Below are 24,590 nucleotides of genomic sequence, written 5' to 3'. Positions count from 1 at the left end.
AGCTGGGGGCTGGGGTGCGTACAGGAGGGGGGCAGTGTCCTCTACATGGATGGCCACTAGAGGCAGGTGTGGAGCTGAGGAAGGCCAGTGAAAAGAGGCTGGCGGAAGTGGTCCTGGGGGCGACAGGTGGGCAGCCTGCTCCAGGTAGAGGTCTTCCCAGAGGGAAGGGTGGCTCTGGAGGGCCAGGGGCCCCGCCGCTCTCATCCTGGCGTTCTAGGGAAAGAGAGGAGAGGAAGAGGGAGGGCAGGGAGGGACTGGTGACGGCGATGCCTCCTGCGTGACAGGCACCTCAGAGTCCATCTCGGTCCATTCGTCCGCCCGTCTTCTCCACAGTGCTGGGAGGGGTCCGTATTCCCACTCCACAGGCTCAGGGGGTTCACCCACTCGCCCAGGGTCACTCACAAGTCAGTGGCAGAGTAGGGTTTGGACTCAGGTCTGTCCAGGACCGACCTCCCCCACCACCCGCGCAGCACAGGAGGGGTCTCGAGGAATGGAGGGGAGGCAGGAGAAGAAGGGGGTTCTCCCTGGGGGGGGTGAGGTGAGGAGTTCACTCCTGGGATCCTGAATGGATCTTCACTTGGCTCCCACACCCCTGAGCCCTGGCTGGGATGTCTCAGGGTCCCCTGTCATTCCATCCTGCCTCTCGCCCGGACCTGAAGTCCTGGGCGGCTTTCCCGGGAGCGCGCCTCGGGGGAGGCTGGGGCGCTGTTCCCGGGCCGCCCAGCAGGGGGACCTCCTCCCCATCAGCCTACGTCTCCGAGGGTCTGCGGGCCGCAGAGCCAGGCAGCCGCCGCCACCCTGCCCTCTAAAAGCAGGGGAGGCCGCTGCTCCTCCGCCTAAGGAGTGGAGGAGCCGGCCTGGGGGAGGCTGCCCGCCCTCTGCCTCTGGCCCTCCTGACCTGCCTGGCTTCCGGGCTCCCAGGAGGTCGGACATAAGACTCAGGCCCTTGGGCTCCTAAGCCCCTTCCAGGGGTGAGCTGGGCCTCCGGCCTCCTCTAGGTCTCCGGAGAAGGAAGAACCTGAGATGCGGAGGGGCCCCGGAGCAAGGGCGCCCCCGGGAAGGGAAGGAAAGCTAATCAGAGGCCTGGGAGGGCTGCTCGGGCCGCGGGGCTCCAGCCTGCACACCACCACTTGGGGCTTTGCCGAGGGTGGCAGCTTGCTTCTCAGAACAGCACCCACTCCACCTGCCCACCCTGCGCTGCGTCTGGCCACCAAGGAGGCTGCCCCGGGGTGGGGAGCTTTTCTTGCCCACCTGGGGGCTCTGAGCTCCCGTATGCCCATTTACAACCTGGGGAGAAGAATCGCATCAGAGGGTGTGGGGAAGAGGGCCTGAGAGAGGCCTGGGCTGGCTTTGGGGCTCTGCCACCACTGGCTGTGTGGCCTGGGGCAGGTTCCTTCACCTCCCCGAGCCTTAGTCACTTCCTGGTAGAACAGGACCAACAGAGGCTCCGGACAGACGGTGAGTGTCCGCGGCTGCTGGCTGTGGGAAGCAGCGCAGACCGAAGATGGGCTCCTGGCTCCCTGTCTCAAGGGGCCTCCTCGAGGCTTGAGCTTTACCTCCTTGGTTCTTTAAAATTATAATGTATGCGGAGTCTGCTGCCAAAGGAGGACTAGAGGCAGCTAACCCCTTATTTTACAAATGAGAAAACAAGCTTCGGGAGGTTTAAGGACTTACTCAAGTCACGTAGTCACTGAGGTTCCCTGATGTTCCGAGCCAAGAAAAGTTTCATAAATGCAGCTTCAGCCTCTCAGCCCCACCTCCCACCCCATCCAGACGCCATCATCCCCTTGAGGGATGTGGGGCTGGGCCGAGGTTGGAGGGAGGACTTGGGCCCGAGGCCTGGGGAGAGGCGGCCGCCTGGGCAGAGACTGGGAGAGCCCCGACCGAGGCAAGTGTCTGGCAGCAGTGATGGGGGGTTGGCCAGAGATGGCTTCCAAGTGGCCACTACATGGTGTCGAGGCCCAGGCCTGGAGGACGGGGTTCAGGTGGAGCCTCTGTGTGGAGTGGCTTCTTGGGGGCCTGGAACTGGGGTGTTAGGACCCCTCCATCGGGGCAGCAGCAGGCCTTACTCACCGACACCCCTGCTCTCAGCCCTACCTGCTCCCATCTCTGGAGGGCTTTGTGATGGCAATAATATTAACAGCAACAATTTATTGAGCACCTACTATAAGATTGGTGTAGTACTAGATACTATTCTTGCATTCTCTCCTTTAGTCCACTCACCAATCCTATAAGGTAGACAATAGTCCTCTTTAAACATAATATAGCTGTGGGTCACAGAGGTTCAGTGACTTGCCCAAGGTCACACAGCCAGTAAGGACCTGGTGGTATTAGGTTTCCAGCTAGCTCTTTGAATCGCAAGTCCTGGGAGCTTTCCACCAAGCCCAGGGACCTTTCCAGCCCCAGGCTCTGGCAAAGAATGTGCTTCCCGGGGTGCTGGGATGCCGGACTCTGGCCTGTCAGGGAGAGTTACAGTCTAAGGGGGGGATGCTCATGGCAGAGCCTGCTCTTTGATGGGGGACCCCAGCTTTGATCTCCTTTTGAAGTCCCGGCCTCTGGAACTGACAACTTCAGTGGGGAGAGCGCTGGGAAGGGGGAGATGAAAGGGCAGGAGAAGCCAGGGGAGAGGGGGAAGGGGAGGAGTGGGGGAGGCGTGAGCAGACGGAGAGAGAAACAGATGTGTGATGGAGGACAGGGAAGCAGGTAGCTGGCGAAGGGAGAGAGAGGATGGTAGGGAAGAGGAACCAGGGGGCAGGGAATGCTGTGGAAAGACAGGGGACTGGCCAGGCCCAGGCAGAGAAGGGGACGGACTGCGTGTGTCTAGGGGGTGGGCAGAGAGGCAGGGGAGGCAGCGGCCGGGGGCAGGGATAGGCTGTGGGCTCTGGCTTCCAGGCTCTTCTGCCCAGGATTCTGGGCTGCAGGGTGAGCCAGCACAGTGGAGCCCACTTGTCCCTCACCCGCCATCCTCCCCCTAAAGGAAGGCGCCTCTTTCTGGCTCATTCTGCCATGGCTGGTTGTTGGTGTCTAATGGCTAGAGGTTCCAACAAGTTTCGGGCCAAGGGATGGCATCGAATGGCCCAAGGAATGGGGTGCGGGGGAGGTGAGGCGCTCACATCCAGGATTTTCCTGGGGTCCGTGGGCCAGGCCTGCGCCCCAGTCGAGGGGGTGGGAGAGAGAAGCAGGAGGCTCTGCCCCAGTGGCCGTGCACCTGTTCCTGTCTGACATCCGAGTTCCTCCTGCGGGGCTGCTGCCAGCAGGCAAGTGAGAACACGTGGTGGAGCGGGGCCAGCGGCTGGGAGCCTGGGAGCCGGCTAATTCCTGCTCGGCAGCTTCCTTCCTCTCCGCCAAACCGCCAGCTCAGAGCTCCGCCCGCCCCTGCCCCGCGCCTTGCTCTGCACTCCCACCCTGCACTGCCCAGGCTCCCCAGACCCCACACCCCCAGGTTTCTTGCAGCCTCTCCCCTGTCCTGGGCACCCTGGCCCTCGAAGGGCCTCCCTGGGGCCCAGGATGGCACCACTTAGCTCTGCTGACAGTGGGAAGGTTTGGCGAGTTTGGGTGGGGAGGAGGAGCCGAGGAAGGCCGATGAGGGAGGCAGCAGAAGCCCTCCGTTTGCTGGGTTTCTGCCAGGAGCGCCCAGGATTATACCCGCCCCGACTCTGTACTTCAGAGAGGCCGGGAGGGCTTCCAAATTAGGATTTATGGGATTAATGGCTTTTTTCTGCCCCCCTCCTCCCCGCCTGTCTCCCTCATTGCAATCCTCACACCCTCCTCCCAGTGGGCCTCTCTCAGGGGCCCAGACCTCACAAGAAGGCTCTGCAGGAGCCAGGCTTGCTTCCCTGGTTATAGGGGCTGCAGAGGCCAGGAACCTCCCTCCTTACGCCTGCAGCACCCCTTCCTTGGCGAGGTGCAGGGAACCAGTGCCAGGTTCTCCTTGGGGCCGTCCCTGCCTCCCCTTGGGTCTGCACCCTCATACCCAGCGGGCGTCTGGGGCTGAGCCAGATTCTGTCTGTAGAGGTGGTTGGGGAATGACACATCGTGGGAGCACAAGACGATGCTGAGATGCAGCGGGGTGGAGAACAACTGTGCCATGTGGAGGAGCAGAGTCCTGGCCCTTCACGGGTCTCCAGACCCAGCTGGCTCCCTGTCTGGGGGAAATGTTCTGCAAGGGCCACCAGTGAGTCCCTCCTGGTCCTCCCCTGACCAGCCCGTGCAGCACCTGCCGGCTCACGGGCCTTGTGGGACTTTTCTCACCCTCGGCACCGCCATGTCCTTCCTGGCCAGTCCTTGCTTCCTCCATCCTGTCCTTTTCTTCATCCTCTCCCCCTGGCCATCCCCCAAACCAGCTCCAGCACAGGGCCTCGAGTTCAGGTTTCCTCATCTGTAGCCCCTTTGGCCTGAGTCTCCAGCCCCTGACTCTAGTGGCCCCATTTGAGGGGTCTTCGGCTCCCTTTAACCCCTCAGGGAGGCTCACATGTTTGCTGAAACCCCTCTGAGCTCATCATCCCTGAGTCGATATCTGGGTTCTCTGCCCTGTGGCCTCCACGTGACTCCAGGCCCCAGGGTGCAGAGAGAGAGCTGCGCTTGCCACCCAGCAGTGCCCTGCAGTTCCCCTTTCAGGCCAAGGGCTCCGGGGCCCTGAGCTGTCACTCCGCTGGGAGCCCCTCAACGGCTCAGGGACCTTGCCTTATCCCTCTCTGAACTCCGAGCTCTCAGCATGGTGCCTGTCGGAGAGCAGATGCTCAGTAGAGGTTGGTTGAATTAAAGTGTTCAGCTGAGCCAAGGGAGGTCAAGAGGAAATGTCAGCGTGCAGCCTTGACCCTGGGGGCCACTTGGTAAGAAAAGAAAGGGGAGCAGCCAGGTGCCTGGTGAGGGCCAAGGGGCCATTTGTGATGCAGGGAGTGAGGCAACTTCTAGGAGAGGGCTGTGCCCACTGGAGCCATCGGAGGGTGAACAGGGACTGTTGGAGCAGGAAGGAGCCCTAGAGATGATTGGGTCCAACCTACTTGTTTCACAGGTAGGGAAACTGAGGCTCTGAGAGGGGAAATGATGAGCCGAAGGTAACACAGTAAATTGGAGGCAGAAGTGAAACGATGTTCCAGACCTCTGGGCTCTGGATCAGGTTCCTTCTCCTGCACCTGTCTGGTCCCCGCCCTGCTCTCCCACCCTTTCTGTTGCCAAGGCCCCCAGCTCTGCATCCCCCCAGCTCTGCATCCCCCCAGCCCTCCGTGCAGCTGGGCATTTGCAGAGCGTACCTGTGATCCAGAGACAGGCTGGGCAGCTAGGGGGCATGTGCTAGGGTGGGCTCAACTGGATGGTGGCATATTCCACAACCTCTCTGGGCCCCGGCACCATGGTCCGTGGCCCTGGCGTAAGTTCCAGGGCTGAGGTGTCCAGCTCTGCGTAGTGGACATCAGCGTCCTTTTGATCGGAGCCCTAGGCAGGAGGAGAGATGGCAGGAAGGGGCGAGTGGTAAGGACCGGGACAAAGCGCCCCAGGGCAAGGTGCCGGGATGAGATGGGGAGGTATGGGAGTGAGGTGGGTGCGTGAGGGAGAAAAGGGGACCATGGAGGGTTGTGAGGTACAGAGAGAGGGACAGAGAGAACCAGAAAAGCAATCAGTCAGTGACAACAGAGAAAACAAGGGTTTGGCAAATGTGTTTACAAACTTGGCCACAAAGCATTGATATGCTCTGCTAAGCTGTGTGCCCAGAGACCAATGGGGGGGCTCTGGGGAGGCAGAGGCAGGGTGGGTCCCACTCCTGGCCCCACTGCACTTGGCTCCGAGAGATTACTTGGGTCAACTCTCTCATTTTGCAGAGGGAAGAGACTGAGGCCCAGAGAGGGGAAGTGACATGCCTGGTGTCACAGGAAAGTTGCTGGCAGAGCAGCTGTGGCATAAAATGGAACTTGGAGTCAGAAGACCTGGCTCTGAATTTTAGCCAGACCACTTGCTGTTGGCTGGCAAGATTCTTCAACCCCTCTGAGCCTAGTTTTTCATTTGTAAAATAGAGGAACGCGGCTTTCGTGAATTATCACCGTGGTTAGAACCCAGGGCTCCCCCTTCCACGCGAAACTCTTTGGTGGCGCTGTATTACTTCTGCCTCTCAGTGTGACTCGGAAATTACTAGAATGGCAGTGCTCTGAGGGCAGGGGCTGCCAGGAGGCTGAAGGGGCAGAGGCCCCACCTGCCTCCGGGTGAGTCAGCCCTTCTGATGACTCCCGCCGTGGCTGTGCCAAGCCCTGCCCCCTCGCTGCACCTTGGTTTCCCCTTCAGCAAAATGAGAGGGTGGCTCGATGATCACTGGGGCCTCCAGCTCTTACCTCTGGAGCTTTCTTCACGATCCTTCCCCTCAGCTCGATGCCCATGTTTAGGCAGACAGACAGATGGACCTGTCCGCAGAGCAGGAGTGGAGGCTTCCCCAGCCAGGAGGGCAGGAAGCTGGGGCAGGGAGGAGGGCTCTGCATGATGGGATGGGAGGCAGACCCCTGTGACCTAGGCTGTGCCCACTCCCTTCCCCTTGGCTAGGCTGCCTGCATCGTAGGGAGGGTGGGTATCCTGATTTCAGTCGTCTTTCAGCGGCGCCCATCTCATGCCCATCACTGACTGCGGTCAGGGACACATGGCAGGGCTGAGATGAGAGCAATCAGCCCCTGGTTTCTCAGAAGTGGAAGTCACACTCTGATGCCTCTCCTTCCTCAGTCCCTGTGCTTCCAGAGCCCACCTGGAGGTCAAGGTGGAGGAAACACCTCCGTTCCAGAAGGAAGGAGGCCTGGGGAGGAGGTTGGGGTTACAGGAGGCCAGAGACAGAGGGAAGGGGAAGGGGCTAAATAGATAGGACGTCTGGCTCCCAGCTGTGAGCTGGAGGTCCTGTGAGGGTGGAGAGGGACGGGAAGGTGGACTCAAGGCAAGCAGGGCAGTGTGCGAGGAGGAGCTGCTGAGGGCAGAAGGCCTCCTGGAGGCAGCCCAGACTGGCCTCGTTCCCGAGGGCCCCTGGAAGCAGGAGGAGCAGGACTCCACAAGCTGGGAGTCTAGGATGGCATGAAGACCACCATCTAGTGGAGGCAGAGGCGGGGGGACGAAATACAATGACTCTGTCCTCACTCTACACACAAATGGTGTGGCAGGATGAACAGACCCCATTTCTTGTCCTTCCCATCATCATGAGGATGCCTGGGGACAGGTGCGTCAGGTGGATGGGAGGCCAGGGTGTCCTGAAGCTGCCCAGACTCGATGGCTTCCCACTGAGACTGTCTGCTGAGAGACCATCGGTGTCCAGATAACTTCTCTTCATGGGCCTTTCCCAACAGAGCACCACTGGTATGGAGCAACCTTGTTCTGACCTCACAGAGGCCTGGGAGATTGGGGTGGGGGGCAGTAATGGCAAAAGGTGGTTAGGGACCATCTCATCCTGGTGGGTGGAGGGGAGTTCTCCAGTTCATTCTATGGGTTTCCACAGTGTAGGAACTGCCCAGGGAGCCCTGGATGCTTTGCCTTCAGCCTTGATCTAATCTGTCTCAAAGATGGAAAGTGAGCAGTGACCTGAGACTCCTGCTTAGAGTAGGAAGCCTTGGTGACAGGTCTTAGAGCCAGCACCTTGTAGGCCAGGTGTGTCTCTGGCCTTGGGCACCAGCCTTGCTTGGGCTCTGGCCTGCGTCTCATCCCAGAAAGCACAGACCTCCCAGCACAAGTTCAGGGAACTGGCCGAAGCTGCACCCTGAGTTGGCCCCTTAGCAAACTTGACCATCAGTTCCATCCCAAGGTCGTCCATGCCCTGGAGTTCCCATACCCCCTGTTTGATCCGTATCTGTAGCAGCCACGGACATGCACTGCTCAGATCTGCCATGAGGAGCATCACTGGATGACAACCCAGCAGCCGCCTGGTTGGATCTTCCACAGCATCTGCAGAGACCACACTTCCCTGGCTGCTCCTGCAATGACTGAGCGCGGCTGGCCAGCGTCCTAGTGTGGACCCATTCCTGTGGGGCAGGACGCCTCCAATGGACCACGCTGGCAGGTGGACTCCCCACGGGCCTGCCCAAAGCTTTGTCAGAGCTGTGCTGCAGTCTGCAATGCTTCTGGCACACTCCTCCTTCCTGCCTGCTCTCTCTCAGGGCCAGACCTGTGCTGAGGTCTGAAGCCCTTCCCTGCCTCCTGTCCCCTCTCCTTTATCCTTCAAAGGAGTTTCCCCCAATGCAGCTCTTGTACATCAAAACTCGTCTTGCTGTCTCTTCTTGGAGGCCTCGAACTGACCCAAGTGAGACCAGGAGCAGGCCGAGAAAACAGGAGGCAAAAGGTAAAATGAGATTTGGGCCTGCTCACTCCCTGCCCCGTGGCAAGGATGACCCCACCCCAAGTAGCAAGTAGGGCAGGAGAGTCCCTGGCACAGCATGGCAGCCTATGGTGAATATTCGCCAGCGGGGCCTGGAGCACATCCCGGGGGAGGGGAGCGCTCTTGCTGGTACAGCGATTCAGGCAGTTGAGATGCACAAGAAACAATGCCAGAGGGGGATGCAGACTGTGCTGGGTGTTATTTAGGTATACTGGCACCTAAAGAGGGATAATGAGAAACTAGGGCCGTCAACAGTTAAAGGCTCCACGTGAGAGCCAGAGACCCTCTTGGTAGCTCACAAAGAGGTCCCGTGCCCTCCTGCAGTGGAAGAGTGGACACAGCGGAGGAGCAGATGCACGATCTGAAAGAAAGAACGACAGTGCTCTAGAGATGCTCAGCCAGGCAGAGGTGGTTATACTAAGGTAAGGGCTCTGGCTGGGAAAATCTGGAGCCTGAAACCGAGGTGAGGGCAAATGGATAGAAGCCCTGAGGATGTAACCCTCAGAGCACTTAGAGGTGGCCCGCCCTTCCCCAATAAGAGCTGACACCATTCCGTGCTGGAAGACCCCGCAGGACCCTCTCGCCTGCAGGGCAGCACGCACCCCCTCGGGAGCTGCCTCCACCTCCGTTCCTGGCTGCCAGGCTAAGAACTAGGGTTTCAGCCCAGTGTGACCCAGCTGGGGACAGCTGGACCTGATGAGGGAGGAGAGATTACACCCAAGGAGCAAGGAGTGGCAGGAATTAGCTAGCAGGCCCCCGCAGAAGCCAGGTGAGCGTTGCTGGGGGAGATGCTGAGGGTTCCTGATCAAGAGGCCAGAACGAAGACTGGATAAGCAACAGAGCATTGACTTGGGGGCACTTTCTCAGGACTTGGGATTGAACCCCTGGCAAGGACCCCAGAGAATAGGGCAGATTCACTGCTGGGGGCATGGCATTTCCCCAGTCACATGCGCAGAACTGGGGTTGACATGCTAACGCCACATTGGGCCCTTGGTCTGTGGGACCAGAGCCATGTGGAAACCTCTGAAGCTGCTCCACCAGCCAAGAGAGTCAAGCAAAAGTGATATTGCACTCGAGGAGAGGTTAGTGTCACCATGAAAGCCCTAAAGGATGCAGGGGTGGTGGTCCCCATCTTATCTCCATTTAATTCATCAGTCTGGCACCGCAGAAGCCAGATGGATCCTAGAGAATGACTGTCGACCACAATAGGCTCAATCAAATGGCAGCCCCGATTGCAGCTACTGGAACAGTCTTCTAAACACCAGCTGAAGGGCTAGCTCGGTGGCAGAACTCTGAAGGGCCTCTATATGGTGCTGTGTCCCCAACAGGAAGAACACACGGGTCCAGGAACCAAGGGATGAAAACAGGTGTGGCCTCACTCACCATCATTCCCAATGACACAATGGGGGGATCTTAGGCTGCCCATTCCTGAAACTCTGGGCTCTGCAGGGTGCACTTGGGCTCCTGTGTTCTGGGGCCAGCAGGCAAGAAGGAGTGGCATCTTGGCACGGGTAACTGGCTCTGATCAGCAGGAGAAGGTCAGGCTGCTGTCACACAGTGGGGTAGGGAGGGATATGTGCAGGGCACAGGTGACTGCTTGGGCCTCTTCTGCTTTAACTGTGCATGGACACATGTAACACCCTTGGCCTGAGAAGGGTATGATTATCAAGGGCTCAAACCCCTCTGGAATGAAGGTTTGGCTCATAGCACCGGGTAAGCCACCAAGACCTGCTGAGGTGATGGCTGAGTTATGGGAGTGTAGAAGGGATATGGAAAGGAGAAGAGGAGCATCAGTTGTGGCCATAAGATCTACTGGAACAACAGGGGCGACACCCTTCAGGAAGAGAGGCTCACCACATCATGGAGGAGCAGCTCCCTGTGGGGCCAGGGTGGACCGTGGCAGCCGTGGACGTGCACGGCTTAGATCTTCTGCTGTGGGCAGCATGGTTGACTGCAGCCCCAGCTACTTCCCCTCTGGATCCACCACAGCGTTTGTGCTGAGACCACACTGACCCCAGGCTGCTCCCCCAACGACAACGTGATGGGGTCTGGTGCAGGCCCGTTCCTGTGGCATGCAGGCCTCCTCTAACGGCCACTGTGGCCCGAGGACTCTCCGTGGCCTGCCCAACACTTTTGTAGGATGTGCTGCAGTTCGAGACTCTTCCTATCAACCTCCCTCCTTCCTCCTCTCCTCTCCCAGGTGTCAGACCCGCATGGTGGGCTGCAGTCTCTCCCTGTCTACTCCTCCTCCCTCCTTGAGCCTTCACAGGTCTTCCCCCCAATGACTCTGGACATCTAGTCTCATCTTGGCATCTCCTTCTTGAGAGACCTGAACTGACACACTAGCTTCAGAACTCCATCCCTCCGAAGGTCATTGTGTGCCATCTTCCAATTCTAGCCTGGGCTGTCTGTCCTCACAAGGCTGAGGAGGTGGGAGCCCCTCTCCTTAAGGGGAAGGCAATGCTTTCTTCTCCCAGCTCTTCTAGACACCTGCCTCGATCCTCCGAAAGTCCTCCCTGAGATCTAGACTAGAGCCACCAGCTCTTCAAATGGTACCTGCCACCTGAGTGGACTCCTGGCCCAGAAACCTTGACAGAAATTGAGGGCTGTGCCACAGCCTTCGTTAGTGTCCCAGGGTATGTGTGCAGCATGGGGCCTGGGACCACCAGGATGGGCCCCCAAGCTTGGATGGCCTCTATTTGCTGGCCCACCAGGCCCCCTGCAGCCTTCCCGCTCCCCTCCGGAGCCCTGCCTTGGTGAATGGTGCATGCTCTCTGCCTGGCTCCCTCTCACTACTTGTTGGGAAGGAGAATTGATGACAACATCAATAATGTGACTTGTATACAAGCTGCACCGCCAATGAACCCGAGTGCTGGGGATAAATCCTCTCCTAGACCAGTGATTGCTCTGTAAGCCAAAAGGAATTACACTTCTCTTGGCAACAATACCAGCGCCTCCCAGGACGCGAGTCGACCTCCGTACACCACCCAACAGGCCATTCTCACGTGCACCCCGATGCCCTAATCACATGGCGCCTGGGTTCAGAACACAGAGTGTCTCCACCACTTAGCCCCTCCTGCCCACGGCTGGCAGGTAGAGGTGGGCTCGCTCACTCTGTCCCAAGTGGTCTTGTTGTGTCTCTTGAATGCATAAGCTCAGTTGGGGGGTTTCCATCAATCTGATAGGCGCAGAGGCCGGGGAGGGAGGGCTGGGAGGGAGGGGGCAGAGGCAGAGCCATGTGCTGGGGTTGGGCTTGTATGAGAGAAGTCGGGGGCAGTGTTCATGATGGGGGGCCAAGGCAGCGGAGCTGTCCTTGAGCTGGAGCTTCCAGGCTTGGCCGGGCTCCTGCCGTGCCCCCAGGGAGGGCCGTGCATGCCAGGCTGAGGGGGCAGCAGTCAGAGTGCGGACGGAGAAGTCGTTAGCGGGGATTAGGGCGAGCTGCAGCTGTCCCCTTACATCATAGCGATTTTTATGCCTAGCCCGGGCCCGCTCTTCAGGGGATGCCGTTGGAGTCTTCCATGACTTTCCAAATCACTAACTTCTATCATCTTACTTCTCCCTCTGTGCCTCAGGCCCCCTCCCCACCCCATTCCTGCTTATTTCCCCCTCCCGGCCCCCCATCTCCTTCTATCCAGGTTCTGACAAGATTACTGACTCTCCGGTGGGGGCTGAGCTGAGGGAGAAGCTGATTTGGAGAATGCTGAATGAAGCGTCTTCCCCCTTTCTGGAATGTCGGGGTCTCTGCACCCCCTCCTACCTCACCCACTTTCAGGCCTGGGGGTCGTGTTCTTTCTCACTGTCCCAAGGCAGGGGATGAGGCGAGGCTCTCCAGAGATTCCACCCTGCCTGGCGCAAAGTGACACCTGGCCCCTAACTCAGGACACCAAACCTGAGCTCCCAGGGCAGCTGGCCTGTTCTCTGGGCCCCCTGGAGCTGAGGGACAGCCGGGCGGCTGAGCTGGGTGCCCCGCCGTGCACGGAAGCCTGGGTTCGCCGAGGGTTCTACGCAGCTGGCGCCCACCCTGAGGCTCTGCCCACTGTCTCAGGCTCCTGCCTTCAGGTAAACTCCCCGCAGGTCTGGCCATCATCCTGCTGCTGTGTGATCAGGGCCTGGATGTGGGAGCCAGAGGACCAGGGGCTTGAAGGATGCTCTCCCGGTTACTGACTGGGTGACCTTTAGCGAGCCTCTTAACTCCACTGAGCCTCAGCCTCCTCGTCTAGAAAATGGACTCATCACAGATTGTCGTGAGGATCAAACAGAACAGTATTTGAAAAGCGCTCAGCAAAGTGCCTGGCACACTGTAGGCTCTCAGCAGGGCCATTACGATCCCTTCTGCTGGAGCTGGCAGGGCCACATGGCGCAGCCTGGGACGTGGGGGTGTGTGTACCCTCACACGGGAAGGGGTTGTCCAGCTGCTGTCTGAGGAACAGACTGTGTCCACAGTGAGTCCAACTCACTTCCAAGTCTCTAGGTTGCTGGTGGTCTTCTGACCCTCCCCATAGAATCAGAAGGTGGGGGCCGGGTTGGTCGTCTGGGCTCAGGGCCCCCGATAGGAATGCTGCCTCCCCAGGGGCAGGATTTGGCATCTCAAGATGGGCTCACTTTGGCACTTCCAGCTGAGAGGGAGGGTGGCTGTGCTGCGGAGACAAAGGCCTGGCTCTCCCCCCAGTGCCAGGAGAGGATGTGTTATCTTTGGGCCCAGGCGGTCTGGCCTGGGTCTCAGGGCTGGCACGGTCTGGGTCCCGCCCAGTCCCCCAGTCTGCTGAAAGGCGTGGGCTGCGGGCAGAAGTGGCAGCCATTCAAGTGGACGTTGGCCCTCTGAGCAGCTGGGAGCAGGGCCAGGAAGCGGCTGTGGCTGGCTTCCTGGTGGTCATTGACAGGACAGGGACCTGGGGTGTGGGGTACAGAGCTGAGGGTGGGGCTTTGGGGAGGAAGGGCTGGGCATTCCCCCAGGTGGGGGCTCTGCCTCTCTGGAAACCCCACCTCCCTGCCCTGGTCTGTCAGCGCCCAACAGCGCTTTGCCGAGGCTACCAGGAGCGGTGCAACTCAGGGGCCTCCCCCACCCCGGGGAGAGCCGCCCTGTGCCCTCCCCTCCCTGTCTCTGTCCTGTTTCCCTCTAAGGCAGCTGGGCTCGTGGCCAGGCTGGTGGAACTGGGCCGGGGGCACCCTCCTTGAGGTTCAGGGGTCCTTACTGAGGGGCGGTAGGAGGGGGAGGCCCCCAGATCATAGTAGGGGGTCTGTGGGGGCAGCTTCTGCAGTTCCTCTTCTTCCTGCTGTGGCTGCTGCGTCCCCGGCTCCAGGTGGAGAATCTGGAAGAGAAGGGGGTATGTCTGCACAGGCTCCTACATGCCTCCTGCTCCAGGCGGCCCTCTTGGACTCCCAGCTTTATTGGGGTTCCCCTCCTCAGTTCCCACGCACCCCATCCTGGCTTCCCCACACTGGTGGCTGTCTGGGAGGCACAAGCGCAGCCTTTCGCTTTGCAGGCTCTTGGTGACCAGCACTGGGCCAGGTGCCAATGATTTCTTTTAGTGAATGGATGCACGGGAGGTGGTGGAAGAGGTTTCCCTGGGGCCCCTGGGTAGGGAGGGTCCTGTTTGTCATTTCTCAGGGTGAGGGAGGGAGAAGACCCAAACCATAGTCTCCAGCCTTGACCTGGCCTTGTGGGAACTGACAAGGGCCAGCAGTGTGCTGGGGACTGTTCAGGGCCCCATGCAGGTGGGAGGGCTCTGCCTTCCAGTTGGGCCCCCTTCCTGGGGCCATCTCCCTTTTTTTCTCCCCGCTCCCTCATTCCAGGGACTCCGACTCACCTGGATGTCCTCAGGGGCAAGATGGCTCTGCCTGTTGGGAAGAGGTTCCAGCTTCTGGGAGGGGGACTGGGCAGTCCTGGGGGAACAGAATGAGGCTCACATGGGGGTCTGCCCCAGTCAGGCCACCTGACAGTTACTGGTCCCTGAGCACCCCCCGCCCCCCCCCCAGCACTCTGCTCCCAGGCTTGAGGGGGGGTTACTCTCACGGTGGGGAGGGGCTGAGGGGGCCCTCCCATCTTCCCAGTGTCTCTGCTCCTAGCCCAGCCCAACCCAGCCGGTCCCTCCCCCCAGCCTGGGTACTACGGCAACTGTGTGAGTCTCACGGGTCCTAGCTTGGAGGACAGTGGATACACAGGGGCCCTCACATGGGGCCAGGACCAGGGTGAGGGGAGGAAGGCCTCAGGTGCAAGGCTAATGGGGTCACCAAAAGTCTCAGCCATCATGATAAATAATATTTTAATGTGATATTTTAAAAATTAAAATTAATGCAAAAATCCATGATGAACAAAATACCAACATTTTAAATAAAGACAGGATCAGTAATAGCGCCATGCCGCACCATGTTGCAGCCTGAGGCAAAAGGAAAAATCAGTAATACCGATCCTGCCTTTATTTAGAATGTTGATATTTTGTTCATCATGGATTTTTTGCATTAATTTTGATTTTTAAAAAATATTGCTTTAAAATATTATTTATCAAGCTGATGAGGTTTTTGGCATTCAATTAAACTTTGTGCCAGAGGCGAGTGCCCCACTCATGTCACCCTGGTCTGAGTCCTGCCCTCACTGCTTGGTGGTGGCTGGGAGAAGGTAAACTTATGTAAGGTATTTAATGGCTCTGTGCCTCAGTTTCCTCATCTGTAAACTGGGGATTATAATGCACACCTACTTCTCTGAGTAGCTGAGAGGATAAAGTGTGTCTTTATAACGCAGTGTAAACACTTGGGTGGTGCCTGGCACAACCAAGTACTCTGAAGGGTAAGCTCTTCCTGCAAAAGGGTTAATGCCCCTCCCACCTCACAGGTGGCAGGGGGAGGGAGTGAGGCCTGGGGGTGGGGAAAGTCCAGGTATTTCAGCAGGGAGCCTGTGGGGGTGTGAGTTTGGGGAGGCAGATGAAGGGGCTTGCCAACACTCACCTGCCACTGTCCATCTCCAGCCAGCTCTTCCGCTGCCGGTGATACAGAAAGAAGACAGCAAGAGCCACACCAAGGATGAGGACCAGGGCCACCATACCTCCCAGGAACCTGGCTGCACTTCCTAGGCCCCGTTGGGGAAGGGGTTTTTCTGGAACCAAGAGACCAAGGCAGAGAATGAGAGAGAGGGAGAGAGAGGGAACTCAGGGAGTCAGAGATGGGCAGAAAGTAACAGAATCTGCCCTGAGGCAGTGCCCTGCCTTAACCCCATCCCCACCCCTGCTGCTCCCCTCCCCCATCCTGCTCCAGTTCTGGGATGGGCTGTCCCAGTTAGGGGGCGATAGATGTCTACTCTGGCTCACTGGGGCCCTATAATCCCAGACCTTGCTCTGATCTCAGGATCTGGGGCATGCAGGTGGGGGTGGGGGATGGGGAAGGCAGGGCAGGCAGAGGGGTGCTCAGAGATGGGGGTCCCTACCCCCTCATTGCATCTCTGGCCCTGCAGGGAAGATTCCTGTTGAGGAGTTTAATTTCCTTCCCCTCCCTACCCAATTAAACAAGCAAATGAACTAATTGGTGCTTTGCCCTCCCAGCTCTGGAGAGAGTGAGGATCTGGAGAGGGGAAGATGGGGACCGGGACCGGGAGGCTGGAAGGGGATCCTCAGGGAAACCAAGGCTGTCCAGGACTGAGAAGCTGAAAAACCCAGAGAAGCTGAGTAACCCACCCTCCGTGTGAACCATTGCCCCAGGAGTGTTAGCCTCATGGGGGCCCTGGGTCTGGGCCTCGGGCAGCCCTCCTCGACTTGCTTTGTGGTGGGAAGGGCAAGTCACTTAATCTCTCTGGGCCTCGGAAAGAAAAAGGCTGGGCGGTTTGTGAGAGTTTGTTGAACGATTTCTCAGTCTGAGCAGGAGCCTGAAGACCAGAACACCACGAGGCGGCTGGAACTGAGCCCGTAGCCAGGGACACACGCTGCTTTCTGGCCGGCCCTTCTGGCCAGGTCTTTTCCTCCCCTCCCTGGACTGGGTTCCATTACCCACCTCTGACCTTTACAACACCCAGGGAGGAAGGGACTGGGGAGAAAATCATATATGCTCCCTTCCCTCCTTCCTCCCCACACCATATTATATATAATTAAACATGGAGAGCACCTGAATAGAGATGCTAAATTGCAGTTTGCAATAAACATCATGGAGCCAATTTTCCTAAAGCAGGATTGACAAGCACCTGCCTCTCTCTCTGCTCCATCCCAGTGCCCTGATGGGGAGTGTGTCTGGCAGAGACCTCAGCACCAGCCTGGCTCCCAGTGAATCCGCAGCCCCTAAGGTCTCTGCAGAGGCTCTGGCCCCAGCATCCATCCATCCACAGCCAGTGGGCTGTGATCCCGTTGGGAAGGCAGCATCTGTGTGTGTGTATCATAGGGACTCAGGAACCCCAGACTCCTCCGTGGACACTTGCCCCTTGCCCAGCACTGTCTCTCCTCTCCTTTCCAGACCTCGTGGCCTGGGATACTGCAGTCAGTTAAACAAACCTTGTCCCCTTTTCTCTAAACCTTAGCGTCTTAGCACCCACCATAACCTCCTTCTTGTCTCTTCTTTATCCTCAAGCCTTTCTGCTCCTGCTTCTGCCACCTTCCAGCTTGGCGTCTCCTTTTGTTTAGCAGGCATTGACGGAGCATCTACTGTGCTCCAGGCCCTGTTGCGGTACTGGGCAACGGAGGTGCGTACGGCACAGGCCCTGCCTCTGAACGCCACTGTTTCCCATCCGGCTCACTTCTGCCTTCTGGACAGCTCTCCTCCCTGTCTCCAGCGCCACCCCCCTGGTCCAAGCCACCAGCATCCCCTTAGTTCTGCAACAGCCTAACTAGCCTCCCTGCCCCCAGTCTTTTCCTGTCTAAGGCATTCTCCACCCTTGAGCCCCAATGGTCTTTCTAAAAACAAATCCAATCAGGCCACATCCCTGCTTAAAATCTTCCAAGAGAGCCTCGTGGCCCGCAGTGAAGTGTGTGGGCTCTGACGCTTTGAGGTCTTGTCGACCTGGGCCCTATGCATTCTGGAGGAAATGACTCTGTGCGTTCCACTGCCCTCCCTGTGCAGCCAACCTGGACTACTTGCAGTTCCCGACGGTGAGTCCTTGCTTGCTCTCATCCTCGGCTCTCAGTAGAGCTGCTCCCACTACCAGGGGCTTTCTTTCCTACACCCTCTTTGCCAGGCCAACGCATCCTCCAGGTTTAAGCTGGACAGGCTTCTAGGGAGCCCTCCTTGCTTCCTACACTGGAATGGGCATCCTCCTCTTTTAATGTGACGATGAGCGCATGCCCGTTTGTCTGTCTTCCTCGTCTCTGGCACGGCACCTTGTTTGCAGGAAGTGCTCAGTCCGTGTTGATGAATCAAAGAGTGCTTGGCTCAGTGAGTGTGCGAAGGGCAGCTCTGGAGGCCCACCTCTGCCCTGGAATCTCACCTTCCACCAGGGGGTGCTGAGTCCCAGCACCTCTGTGCGGGACCTGGGAATTCTGTTTCCTGGACCCAACCCAAACCGATATCCCTGCTTCCTCTCAGCACAGCTGAGGCAGGCTGGCGTTTCCGAAGGGCTGGCGCGGGGGGAGCAGCAGGGAAAGAACAAAGAGGCACAAGCACACATACCCGGGCCGACTCACGGGGTTCGGGTTTCTCTCCTGCCAGGGCCAGCTCAGCTCAGGGGGCCACCCCACACAGGGTCCATGCCGGAGGGAGAGGTGGTTTCACTTGAGCCCCTTCCTCGGCTCCCTGCTTCAAGGTAACCTCTCTCGGGGCCATTTCAGCAAGAGAAGGAGGCCGCTGCCCTTAGCAGGGGCCTTCAATCATGCTTCTAGTGCAAACGATAGCATCTGACAAATGAGACTGTGAGTGCACTCATGTGGGCATCAGGGACATCGAGGGGCAAAAAGGGTGGGAGCTGTGGGCCAGGCCTCCAAGGTGCCAGGGCCAGAGCGGATAACTGATTTTGTTCCCTCCAAATTGCCCTATCTCCCAGTCCCACCCTCCTAAGGTCTAAGCGCAAGTTCCCTTGGAGCCCCTGGTCCACCTGGAGGGCCCCATCCTGGTAGAAGAAACACCAGTGGAGGGAAGATGAGAAATGGGGACAAGAAAAGGGAAAGATGAGGAGGAGAACTTGGCCTGAGCCTATGGCATACCAGGCACTGGCTGGGTACCTCGGCTGATTTGGGGGTCACGTCAAGCCTGCAGAGTTAGATCACGTTACTCCTGATGAGCAAAATGAGGCTTAGAGAAGTAAAGTAATTTGCCCAAGGTCACCCAGCTAGTCAGTGGCAGAGCAGGCAGCGGAACCTGCATCTGGGTGGCGTTCCCTGATCGGGCTGTGGGGTCTTCCTCATCGTCCTGGACCCTCAGATAGCATGGAGCTGCTGCCCCCAACTCTTACCCGACACATCCCTACCTACCCTCCTCCCTTGGTTCCTTTGTCTCTGAGCCTCGCCTTGACAGCTGTGACGAGGGGGCCTGGCGCTGGCCCCAGCTGGAGCCCTGGCATCGAGCCCCCAGACGCTCTCTGGTTACACCGGGACGAATCTGTTCCCCTAGCCCCAGCTCCACAGGCTTTAGGGCAGGACTGTCACCTGCAGCCAGCCGGGCTGGCTGGGGCTGGAGTGCGGGACCCGGGAGAGCTGGGAGTCAGTGTGTGAGGGAGGGGAGCCAGGGGCCTTCCGAGAGCATCTCTTGTGAGCCAGGCTGGGTGCTGGACCGAGATGGTCGTGTTGGCTTTGAGAAGGCTCAGAGGGCTAATGTCACTTGTCCAGAGTCCCACAGCCAGAAACAGCACAGCTGGAACTGGATCCAGATCAACTTTGAAGTCTCTTTTTCATACTGTGTTAGCAGGACCTGGTGTCCCTGCAGCCCAGGAGGTCCCCTCTCCAAGCAGAGCCTACATCTGTCCTGGCTCGGGCCCCAAGAAGGGCCTCCGACTGACTCCCATGCCAGTGCCATGCCCTAAGGCTCGTTGCTCTCACGTGTCACACCTGTCACATGGTCATAGCACACCTCAGACTGAGAAAGCAAAATCCCCAGTTAGGAGGTAAACACAGAGCTGGGCTCCAGTCTTGGGGGACTGTGAGCCAGGGACAGTCAGGGGCTTCTTGGTTTCTCGTGGAACCAGACCTGCCCGCTGCATTGAGGCCCCGTGGTGGGGACTGTGGTGAGCTGTGGGTCCCAGCCACGTATCCAAAGACCCCAGTCTGCTTCCCCCTCCCACCCCACTCACAGCCAGACATCGGGGGTCCTGTGCTGTTGCCCCTCCTTCAATCTAATGGACACGTCCCGAGCATCTATGTGCCAGGTTCCGGGGGTCTTACCTCCTGGCTAATGGGGAGTCAGACATGTACACAAACGAGCCCCCCCTAGTGTGTGGTTCATGCCTCAAGAGCAGTCTGTCGGAGGCCCAGCACGATATAGAGAAGACAGTGGTGAGCTCTGGAGTTCATGGCTTTTCCAAGGAGGTGCCTTCTGAGCAGGGTTTTGAAAGCATAATAGGAGTTCACCAGGAGCATCAAGGGAGAAGAGCATTGTAGGCAGGGTGAGGAGTGCTGCGGAGACATGTGCTGGAATGTGGGGTGTATGGGGGAAATTCCAAGTACTGGATACAGCTGGGAAATGGGGTGCAAGGGAAGATAGGCAGGATAGGAATGTAGGGTGGGGAGTAAGTTGAGGGCAGACTTGGCTCAGAGGTTTAGATTTTATCCATAGATAATGTGACACCCTCTCCCCTGCCCGCCCTGCCTGGGGACAGAGACACTGCTTTTTTTAAATTTCTTTTGCAGGGAAAGACTTGTCCTGAGCTAACACCTGCTGCCAATCTTCCTCTTTTTATTCTCCCCAAAGCCACCCAGCACGTGGTTGCCTATCCCAATTGTAAGTCCTTCTATTTCTTCTATGTGGGATGCCACCACAGCATGGCTACCGACAGATGGGTGGTGTGGTTCCAAGACCGGGAAATGAACCCAGGCCACTGAAGTAGTGAGAGCGCCGAACTTTAACCACTAGACCATCATGGCTGGCTCAGAGAGATGCTTCTTTCTGAAGAGCTGGGCTGACCGGGGCTCTCCTCAGGCTGCCTCTTCCAGAGCTCCTTGGGGCAGTGCTTGGCCCTTCTGCCCACAAAGCTGTCCTGGGTTAGTCTGCCCCCTTCCAGTGACACAGGTGGAACAGGTGTTTCTGGGGGACCAGAGCTCAGAAGGGGTTGGATGTCTGGACTTGGCGCTGATTTCTCTGCCCAGGGCCCACCCAGCGGGTCAGAGTCCACCTGACCATTGCTGCAGCAGGAATGCCTCTTTCCTGCTGGCCAGAGGCAGGCGGCAAGGACTTGAGTCGAACTCTCCTCTCTCCACAAGGTCGGAAGGCAGAGTCCAGCAGCACCACTGGGTACCCCATATCTCCAAGTGCCAGATGGAGGCAGGGCTCCCAAGACCCATCTTAATCTTGCTGTTATATAGAAGGCCAACTGTGAGAAGGCAGAACCCACCCACAGGTGGCAGGGGCTTCTGCCTGCACAGGCCTGAGCAGCACCAACCTGGAGCTGGGGACAGTGGGTGTCAGGACGGTTCTGGCATGGCTGGCTCTCCACGCTCGGGGACCAACAGCAGTATCCCTGCAGTCCTGTGGCCTCATCGAGACTAATCTCCCCACCTGCCTTCCAAGGCCCCGCATGAACTCCCCAGGGGGCCCTACCTCCCTTCCCACACCTGTCGGGCTGTGTGTTCTCTGGCTCCAGCTCTCTGTCTGTCTGTCTCTCGCTTCACTTCTTTCCTCCCAGGATTCCCAGCTGAGTGGTGGCTGCACCTTTGCACTTGGGGTTGTGGGACCCACCTCTCCCCTTGCCCAGGAGTGGACATATCCCTGTCTTCTCCAGTTTAGCCCCTACTGAAGGGGGCTCCTTCAGGCACTTTCCTCGGACCCAGGGTGGTGACGAAACCCACCTAGCAGCCCGGGACCGAAGGAGTCACAGAGCTCTTTCCTTGGTCAATGCAGGCAGCCGGTGACTGCGGGCCAGCATGGATTGGATGTGGCCAGCCTCTGCCTCCTCCATCCCTTGGGCTGCAGGGTGAGGAGGCGACCCTGTAGTCTGCAGCCTGACACGGCCCTGGCTGCCACCTAGGCTGAAGCTACTGGGAGCCCCTGCCTGCGCTTCCCTGGGGTGGGCTCCTGGTCCCTCCCGCTGCCCCGGGCTGGCTTGCACTTTGGCCTTGTATCTGCCCTGGTGTACTGGTATTAGTGCAAAAGCTTTTTCTCTTTGGCCACAGAATTTGCTCTGGTTCTGAACTCAGGTGGTGGTCCCTGTGCAGTCGCCTTCTTCAGACCTCCTGGGTGGAGGTCGGAGGCGCCGGGCTCTGCGGATCTGCCCTGGTTTCCCCTTGAATTGACTTCATTTGTCTGGAGCAGATGTAAATTATGGAACGTGCTTAGCACGGGGCCTGGCACATGGTCAATATGTGGTAAATGGTTGCTATTTTTGTTATTAGCTATTCAATAAGCGCCAGTGGATGGTGGTGATGATGTTGCTGCTGCTGCTGCTGCCGTTGGTGATGGTGTCAGTGCTTCTCCCCTCCCTGGAAGCTTGGCTTCTTCACCTACAATAGCATTCCAGGCCAAGTTACACCTGTGACCACATTATCACAGTATCAATTACATCTTACATGTGCTTTTCCTAAAATTATCTCATTTGACACCCTCACCCCTTTCTTCTGTTGACAGATGGGTAACGGGAGGCTCAGAGAAGTTTAGTAAAATGCTCAGGGTCACACAGCTCACTGATGATGGAAGTGAGATGGGAACCCAGGCGTCCGGATCCTCAGGGCAGAGCTCTGAGTGGCCTCCATGAGGATCCTGCCTGGGTCCATTTCCATGCCTCCTGCTGCCTCCGTGTTCCAGTTCATCTGCAGAGGAAGACTCACTCTTGAGTCTGCCACTTACTTGGCTGTATAATCTTGGGCAAGTCACTCAAACCTTCTGAGCCTCAGTGTCCTCATCTGTGAAATGGGAACCACAGGAGGGTTGTTGTCTGGCGTCGATGGGGTCATGCATGTGAGAGCCCTTAGCACAGGGCCTGGGCCTGCTCAGTGCTCAGTAAGCATTGTTTCTAGTAGGGTGGGGGACACGTCTGTTCCTGGGCAAACCCCAGGTAGCCGGGGCCCGGGCCCCTGCCCTAGTCCTGTCTGTTGGCCTCTCTCATCCCTGCCCTCAGCTTTCCCTCGTGCCTTGCTAGTCACGATCCACAAACCCCAACTTGTCTAGGCCTGCATGGGCCTCAGGACAAGGGGTCAGAGCATCCCAGTGCGTGTGTGTATGCGTGCGTGCATGTGTGTGCGTGTGTGTGTGAGAGAGACTGTGACACTCCTTGAGGAGCGTTGAGGGCAGTCACTTTCCGCTTTCACACAGCAGCCTTCCCGCCATCTGGAATGCTCTCCCTAATGTCACCAGGCCTCCCAGCCCCTCCCACACAGCCCTTCAAACCCTGAGTTGTTAGGAGGAAAAAGGAACCTGAAGGAGGCTGACTTCCCCAGAAGCTTGCCCCTCGCCTGCCGCAGCATCTGTCCACAGGGTTTGTTCTCGGAGCCCCCTCCAGGTCAGGCCCAGCTGGAGAGAGTTACTGGGATTTCATGCACATTCCTGGGGGGAGAGGGCCTATCTCCCTGTTGGGGACCCTGCCGGGCAGGAACCTGACCCCCAGCCCTCTCTGAGGGAGGGAGATGAGCCAGGGTATTGCCTAGCCAGGTGGGGCGGGCTGGGGGGCACAGGGAAACCATTTGTCTGTCACACACCCTGTGGGTGGGGCACTCCCTCCGCCTCCCCTGGGCGCCCTCTCCCCTCCCCATCTCCTTCTCACAAATGGCTGCTCTGAAGGGAGAAAGAAGGACCAAATCTGAGAAGGTGCACAGTGCAGCGGGGAAAAATAATGGCCTGGATTCTCCACTTTCTGGCAGTGTGACCTTCACTGTTCTGAGCCTCAGTTTTGTCTTCTGAGAAACAGTAGAAATAAGTGAGATAATGCACGTGAAGTGCCCGGCCCAGAGCGGCCTCCATAAATCACAGCGGCAGCGGCAGTAGGATTCCAACCTTCCTGGCATTATTAGTATTCCCATATTAAAGGACAGTGTGGTGGGGAGAGGAAGTTCTCCTCTTTGCCTGGATGGGGGTGGGGGTGGGGGTGGGGGGGCCGTGGCTGTGTGTTTAAGGGCTCCAGGATTCTCTCAGCTCCAGGAGGCTCTTCCTTCATCACCCCCACTGCTACCTCCCGGGGGCCGATCCAGCACCCAGCAGGAGAGCTGGGCAAACCAAGGGGCCCAGTGCTCTGTCCCCTAGAAGCCAAAACTCACTGGCTTGGCATCAGTGCTACCCGAGGCCTCAGCCAGGTCCCTCCAGCCACCATCCCGCTCTCAGCTGCCGGGCATGGTGCAGTGACTCCCTGCACTGATGGAGCCCCTGTTGTCCCCCACGGGTGGGAGCCCAGTGGGTCTTTGTGGCCCTGACGGCCCTCTCTCTTCTGGTCTGGCAGGGCTCTTACACTGTGGCCTGCCTCCGTGGGGCTGGGTCTCAGGCTGGGGGTAGGAAGGCGTGAGTGACAGCAGCATTAAAGCTGTCAAGTCGGACGCTGCCTCGCTGTGGCCTGGTGGTATGAGCTGTGCGTGTGGAGCAGAGAGATGTGAGGGCAAGGGCAGCCGAGACAATCCCGAGGCATCTGGGAGCTGGACTGAAGGCTACGACAGCAGTGGAGTGGAGAGCAGGCTCCACCCCACAGGGCATGGTCCAGGGTGTAAGTGGGGGGTGGGAGGAGGGAACACAGCCTCCCTGCTCCTCCCCCAACCCCGACATACACACTGCCCCAGGTCTCAGAAACAGCCTGTCCTCTGAGCTGCCTGCTGCCTGTTTTTGGGCCCTGTCACTCCCTCTCAGTCTTGGTGGGTGCTCAAGCAGCCCCTCACCCATTCCCAAACCCCAGGCCTTCCCCGCATGGTTTGGGGGGTGGCCTGAGGAGAGTCTGCACCTCCAGCTCCTTCAGGCTCTTTGTCCCCTGGTTCCCCTCTCAACAGGCTCTGGTTTTGGGGGGTCCTCAACTCCCTCCACCCCCTTAACACCTGCGTGAACTTCTTGCCATGACAGTCACTGCCCACAGGGACAAGTCGTTCTCCCACTTTATTTCATCTGGGACTAGATGAGCATTTTTCAAAAGGAATGTTACTAGGAAGATAAGAACAGGAAATACGAAAACACAGGAATGGCTGAGTTCATAGAGAACCTATTTCTTCTGATGTCATTTACCATGCAGTCGCAAACTCAC

At 58.3% G+C, this 24,590-nt stretch overlaps 1 protein-coding gene and 1 long non-coding RNA gene across 4 annotated transcripts in view; one reads left to right on the top strand and one right to left on the bottom strand.

Annotated features, from left to right (window-relative positions):
- Positions 1 to 1,423: 1,423 nt before the first annotated feature.
- Positions 1,424 to 8,208, top strand: LOC139041086 (uncharacterized). The gene is made up of 3 exons (XR_011495667.1): positions 1,424 to 1,458; positions 7,125 to 7,317; positions 7,811 to 8,208. It is a non-coding gene; the product is annotated as an uncharacterized lncRNA (long non-coding RNA).
- Positions 8,209 to 12,575: 4,367 nt separating this feature from the next.
- The window catches only part of NECTIN1 (nectin cell adhesion molecule 1), a 91,837-nt gene continuing 79,822 nt past the window's right edge, over positions 12,576 to 24,590 (bottom strand). Inside the window, exons 6-9 of one of the 3 annotated variants that reach the window (XM_070490082.1) lie at positions 15,272 to 15,419; positions 14,137 to 14,212; positions 13,522 to 13,638; positions 12,576 to 13,218 (exon numbers count right to left, since the gene is read on the bottom strand). In XM_070490082.1, the coding sequence (XP_070346183.1) occupies positions 13,129 to 13,218; positions 13,522 to 13,638; positions 14,137 to 14,212; positions 15,272 to 15,419 (431 nt within the window). In that variant the 3' untranslated portion in view covers positions 12,576 to 13,128. Of the gene's footprint in view, positions 13,219 to 13,283; positions 13,639 to 14,136; positions 14,213 to 15,271; positions 15,420 to 24,590 lie in introns of those variants that run through there. The other 2 variants (XM_070490080.1, XM_070490081.1) reach the window with 2 other exon arrangements.

Source organism: Equus asinus, chromosome 20 (assembly GCF_041296235.1).
Source record: "Equus asinus isolate D_3611 breed Donkey chromosome 20, EquAss-T2T_v2, whole genome shotgun sequence".
Lineage (NCBI taxonomy): Eukaryota > Metazoa > Chordata > Mammalia > Perissodactyla > Equidae > Equus > Equus asinus.
This window is presented reverse-complemented; position numbering and strand designations above follow the sequence as displayed.